Here is a 6,258-nt window from a genome sequence, read left to right as displayed (position 1 = left end):
CAAAGAGGCCCAATTACCTCAAGGAATATGCGTGAAGTGCAAATACAATAGCCAGCAAGTTGGTTACTACAGTTCCACTACCTTGCCACTCATGTCGTTATCACAATTCAACTAATTAGCTTGTCCAATTTGTTAACTACAATTCAAATTCTGCTATAACAAAATGTATTCAGTTAGAATGGAAAGCATTGTAGTAGTATAAATATATGTGGAAATGGAAATAAAAAGATCATCAAAAAGATTATCTCAATTTTCTTCTCTTTTCCTTTGTAACCCTCACTCACTAGTTGGCTAACAACTGGTTTGACCGGCCACCAATATGCCTGAGCAGCATACTAGGCAAGTCACCACCGACAGATTGGAGGAGGCCATCAATCGCCTCACCCAAGGTCAGGTTTCCTTAACCCAAAACCACACTCTCTGAATACCAAAATAAACTCAATCCATTCCTCTCTCAACACCAAAATCGATTCGGTTCTAGATAGTCTAGCCGCTATCACCACCATTCCCAGCTAACCAACCTCTCCTCTTAACCCATCTCCCTCTCCGGTTCACCGCCCTCACATGAAGCTCAACATGCCCCGCTTTGATGGCCATGACCCTCTCGGTTGGATATTTAAAATATCCCAATTCTTTGATTATCAGAGCGTTCCCGAGCACGAGTGATTAATGGTTGCATCGTTTTATATGGACGGTCCACCATTGTCTTGGTGCCAGTGGATGTCCAAGAACGACTTCTTTCCTTCTTAGCCGGTGATGCTTCGGGCCTTGGAATCGCACTTTGCTCCCTTATTTTATGATGACCCCTAAGGCGCTTTCTACAAACTCCAACAACAAGGTACTGTCAACGAGTACCTTACGGAGTTCGAACATTTGGCAAACCGTATAGTGGGCCTCGCCCCCTCTTTCTTGCTCAGTTGTTTCATTTCTGGGTTGATTCCAAAACTTCAATGGGAGGTCCAATCTCTTCACCCTCTTTCTCTTCCTCAGGTGGTTGAGCTAGCTAGGCTCTAGGAAAAATTTCTTGGTTCCTTGCTCCCTAAACCCTTAGGTCCTTTGCCCAACATTTCCGCCAAGATCCCCTTTAAGCAACTCACGGCCGAGGAAATGGCAGTTCACCATGACCAAGGGTTATGTTACCACTGCGAGGACAAGTGGGCCCCTGGTCACCGATGTAAGCCCCGCTTACACCTTCTCATCACAGATGAGGACATTAATTTTTCCTCTAACCTTCTCCTTCATGACTCGCACCCACCATCCTCCATGGAATCCTTATTGGTTCCCCAAATCAGTTTGAATGCAATGGCAGGCACTCCTACTCTAGAGACTTTTCAACTATTGGGTTTTCTTCGCCATCATCAAGTCATCATCCTCGTGGACGAAAGTAGCACACACAATTTTATCCAATTGCGCATGGCAAAATTTCTTGACCTACCTCTGCCCCAATCGCGGCCCTTTGCGTCATGGTAGGCAATGGAAACACATTGGATTGTGATACATCTTCCCTCCAAGTTCCAGTTTCAATACAAGGCCATTCGTTTACCCTGGATTTATTCCATTTAATGCAATCCTACCCCCCAAGGGCATTGGATAAAAGACTCCAAAAAGATTGGGCCACCCTAGGACCTTTTCTTGCATCTCTGGCCCAATCTTCTTGGAGTCTTTTATCCAATGCCCTTGGGGGGTAGGATTGCATCACCATTTGCCCATTTGCTGTACTAATATTGTTTTAGGAGTATAGTGGCTCAAGCTATTAGGTCTAATTACTACAGACTATAAAGCTTTGATTATGACTTTCATGCTTTTGGGCCGCTGTATCACATTACGCTCAGATGCTCCCCTTATTCCTTCCTCAGCCCACCAATTAAAATGTTTTGCCTAAACCCAGAGCATATCTGCTCTGTTTCATATCACACCAGTCCCAACCCAGCCTATGTCACCTTCGTCCTCAACACACCCCTTACCCACTCCTACACCTCCTCAAATCATTTCTATTCTCAACCGCTACCCCGACACATTTATCGAACCTACCCACTTACCTCCCCACCGTAATATCCAACATCATATTCACCTTCTTCCAAACACCACCGCCATTAACGTAAAGCTTTACCGGTATCCCCATTTTCAGAAAATGGAGGTTAAGAAGCAAGTCACTGCTATGCTCGTTGTTGGCTTAATCCAACCTAGCCATAGTCCATTATCTTCTCCGATACTCCTAGTTAAGAAGAAAGACGGAACCTGGCATTACAGGGCACTAAAGGAAATCGCGGTTAAAGATTGTTTTCCTATGCAAACCATTGATGAATTACTCGACGATTTAGGCCAAGCATCATGGTTTTTGAAGCTCGATTTATGCCAAGGATTTCATCAGATACGCATGGCCGAGACTTACATTTATAAGACAGCTTTTCAAATGCACTAGGGACATTACAAGTTTAAGGTCATGCCCTTTGGCCTCTACTTCTCAAGCAACCATGAATGGTGCGCTCCAACCATTTTTGAGGAAATATGTGGTTGTGTTCTCCTCTGCCAATTCAAGTGCATTTTTGCTCAAAACCAACTCAATTACCTCAACCACATCATTTTGGCACAAGAAGTGGCTCCAGACCCAGACAAAGTGGAGGCTATGTTAGCCTGGCCGATTCCGATAACTCCCACAGCATTACGAGGCTTCCTTGGCTTAACCAGATTTTACCACAAATTCATTAAAGGCTATGCAACCATGGCTTCACCACTTACCACACTTTTACGGAAGGATCAATTTTGTTGGTCCCCAGTTGGGGACCATGCTTTTCAACATCTCAAAACTTTGATGACCCAAGCCCCTGTTCTTGCCACTCCAAATTTTTCAATCCCTTTTACGATTGAAACAGATGTGTTGGGATCCACCATTAGGGTGGTGTTATTATAGAACGGACATCCAATTGCTTATTACGGCAAGGTTCTATGTCCATGTTACAAAGAGCATCAGCTTATGTCTGAGAGTTGAATGCAATCACCTTCTCTATTCGGAAATGGCGTCATTATTTATTGGGCAACTCCTTCACCATCCTCACTGACCACAAGAGCCTCAAATATCTTATATCCCAGGTCATTCAGACCCTGGAACAACAAACTTACTTATCTAAACTATTGGGTTATGATTATACGATCAAGTATAAACTAGGGTCAACCAATGTTGTCGCTGATGCGCTTTCCCGACTTCCGACACCAAAGACCATATGTTTATCCTTGACCATGCCTCATTTCAATTTTTTGGATAAACTACGTCAAACTCTCTTGTAGGACCCATAATATGTTGCCCTCTTAAGCGAAATCCGCTTATGGCCGACTTCTTACTCAAACCTTTCCATTCATAAGGACCTTATCTTCCGACAAGGTCATATTTGGCTGCCTTTTCCAACTCTGTTCACTTCCATACTCTTAGAAGAATTTCACTCTTCTCCTCTCAACGGTCACACTGGAGTATCTAAGACTCTTTATCGCTTATGCTAGAACTTTGATTGGCCTCAAATACAGGCGGACGTCTACCGTTTCATGTCACAATGCCTCACATGCCAACAAACGAAATACAAAATGAAGAAGGTTGTCAGGTTGCTTCAACCTCTTCCCATACCATCACACGTTTGGGAGGATTTGTTCTGTGACTTCATTACGGGATTGCCTTTATCTCAGGGGTACACTATGATATTTCTTGTTGTGGATAGGTTTTCCATGGGGGCTCATTTTGGTGTTCTTCCCCCCACATCATTCGGCATACAAAGTCGCCCTACTATTTCTCGACATGGTTTGCAAGCTCCACGGATTTTTGCATAGTCTGGTCTCCGACAGGGACCCCATTTTTGTCAATAGCTTCTGGTGTGAGCTGTTCCATTTAAACGGCACCACTGAAAAAGTGTTTTCTATGTCGGTTAATTTAAACATACAACGACGGTTGATAGTTATTAACCATCATCATAGAAAGTCATCACTTTCTACGATGGTTTCTTAAAAAACTGTCTTAGAAAAATGCACCATTCTGAGACAATTCTTAACTAAAAATCATCTTAGAATCTTTAATTTTTTAAAATAATATTTTTTTTAAAAAAGACATTCTAAGACGGTTCTCTAAAAAACCGTCTTAGAAAATCAACCCTTCTAAGACGATTCTTTTGTTAAAAACCGTCTTAGAATGATAAATTTTCTAAGACGGTTTTTCAGAGAACCGTCTTAGAATGTCTTTTTTCTAAACAAAAAAAATTAAAATATTTGAAGATTCTAAGACGGTTTTTCCAAAAATCGCCTTAGAAAATATACATTTTAAGACGGTCTTTTTGAGAACCGTCTTAGAATGTATTTTTTCTAAAAAAATATTTTCTCTATTTTTAAAAATAAGATGATATTTGTAATTATAAAAAAATACTAATTATCAATATAACATGTATAATATGTAAAATAGTCATTGTAATGGATAGCTCGTAGAGGTCAATAATTAGGCTCATGCTTGATTAATTAAAATATTTACCTGGTCAAATATAGTTGTTGGAATGGTCAATGTTGGTACAACATTGGGGGCATCGACTAATCCAAATATTCCTCCTCCACAAGGGATGTAAGACAAAAGGAGGTACACCTCATGTTCAACATATTATTAGTACACATGTTTAATTTAAATTAAAGTTTACAAACTTATAAGTTGAATAGATTTTATTTTGAAAACTAAAATTGCAAAAACCATGGTATACTTTTAATTGAAACTTAGTTTCAAACTTAATATAAAAGTGCAAACATATTTTTTTAAAAAAACTAAACATATCATCAAACTAAATTTAATTACCTTACAAATATAAGTTAGAAAAGGCCAAAGGTAAACAATCATAGCCTTAGCAATTAGTCATAGGTTGCAATTTGGTTTCTAATGTAGAAATGGTATATATAAACAATGAAAAGAAAACTAAACCTATTCTTTGGAGTATCCAAACTTGGATATGTAGTCAATGGCATTGAGCACTACTCGTTTGTATGCAACACTTGCATCTAGGTAGTGTTGCCTCCCACTTTCATCAACACTGATGCCCTCAAAGACTAGCCACTCTGAGAATTGGTTCAACAGGACCTATCTCAAATATTGGGTTGACATGAAGGGGAGTTGGTCCCCATTGGTGTAAGGTATTCTTTCATTCCACCACTTATAATTTCACACCTGATACGACATGAAAAATGTTATCAACTTTAAGTGCTAAAGTATACCTTACCTACTTGTGCGAAATTATTAAGTGATCTCTAGCCTTCATAATTTTTATTAATCTTCATGTAACACATAAGGCGTGTTTGATATACATTTTAGTACATAAATCATGAGCCTCTACCTAATAATTTATTCTTGTGCAAGGGATATTTAAGAGTACAATCATATCCATAATCAATAATTAAAAGAGTATGAAATTGAGAATTAACTAGAAAAGTTGCAGTTACTAACACATGACATGAGGAATAATTTTGTCTCGGATTGTAGAACTGAAGTTGCACGTCAATAAAAAATACATCTTAAAAAATAGTAGTGAAATTGGCCAAGGACACTTCAAGTAAACTTTTTTCAAGTTACTGGTAGTTGTCACAGTCATAGGAAAACTAATGTGAAAGAATTATCAAAGAAAATTACATGATCACTCTCACTCTCTGTCACCGATGAAGTTAATCTTCAACTAGAAAGACTAAAACACAGTCCCAATATCCAAAATAATTGGCTTGCTCAAACAAATTTAATCTGAAGAATCATTACACAAATCTTGAATGACAAATTGACAATAGCTTGCAGTTGAAAAAAGTAAAAATCCATCTTCTAAATGACCATCAAGCATATTCCCTTGCAAGTCAAGCTTTTCAAGAGAAAGAATAGTCTCAAAGCCTTTGTGATTTATTCCCGTGAAAGCATTATGAGTAGTAAAAAAATGATTTAAATTACCTTTCATATGTAAAAAAAAAAATATTACAAAGCAAGAATAGAGCAACTATTTTTTGCACCTTTCAAAACCAAAGCAATATAGGATTTATAAAGGCTAAGCAAATGAAAAGATTAGCCTATCATTCTATTAGTGTTCATGGACCATATTATAGATTGCTGACCATATAACAAATGTGCAATAATTACCTGTCAAAAAAGATCTAAAGCACAGCAAAACTAAGCATATTAAGGCATGATATCTAAAAAGGGAAACACAAAGATTTAGCATGCAACCTCTAAACCTTAATAAGCAAACATTTTATTTACAAACAGAA

The 6,258-nt window shown here is 38.6% G+C and overlaps 1 protein-coding gene across 1 annotated transcript; it reads left to right on the top strand.

The window, feature by feature from the left end:
* Nucleotides 1-2,443: 2,443 nt before the first annotated feature.
* On the top strand, nucleotides 2,444-2,911 carry LOC114401911 (uncharacterized mitochondrial protein AtMg00860-like). Its single transcript, XM_028364485.1, has one exon. It carries the CDS (start codon nucleotides 2,444-2,446, stop codon nucleotides 2,909-2,911), a length of 468 nt encoding a protein of 155 aa, XP_028220286.1.
* The last annotated feature ends 3,347 nt before the right edge of the window (nucleotides 2,912-6,258 follow it).

The sequence above is a fragment of the Glycine soja genome, chromosome 20 (assembly GCF_004193775.1).
Source record: "Glycine soja cultivar W05 chromosome 20, ASM419377v2, whole genome shotgun sequence".
Taxonomy (NCBI): domain Eukaryota; kingdom Viridiplantae; phylum Streptophyta; class Magnoliopsida; order Fabales; family Fabaceae; genus Glycine; species Glycine soja.
The sequence above is the reverse complement of the archived record's forward strand: the minus strand, read 5'-3'. Positions and strand labels throughout refer to the sequence as shown.

What these genes read in the sequence shown, in the direction of transcription:
- LOC114401911 (XM_028364485.1), top strand. Translation starts at nt 2,444, where the DNA reads ATGCCCTTTGGCCTCTACTTCTCAAGCAACCATGAATGGTGCGCTCCA.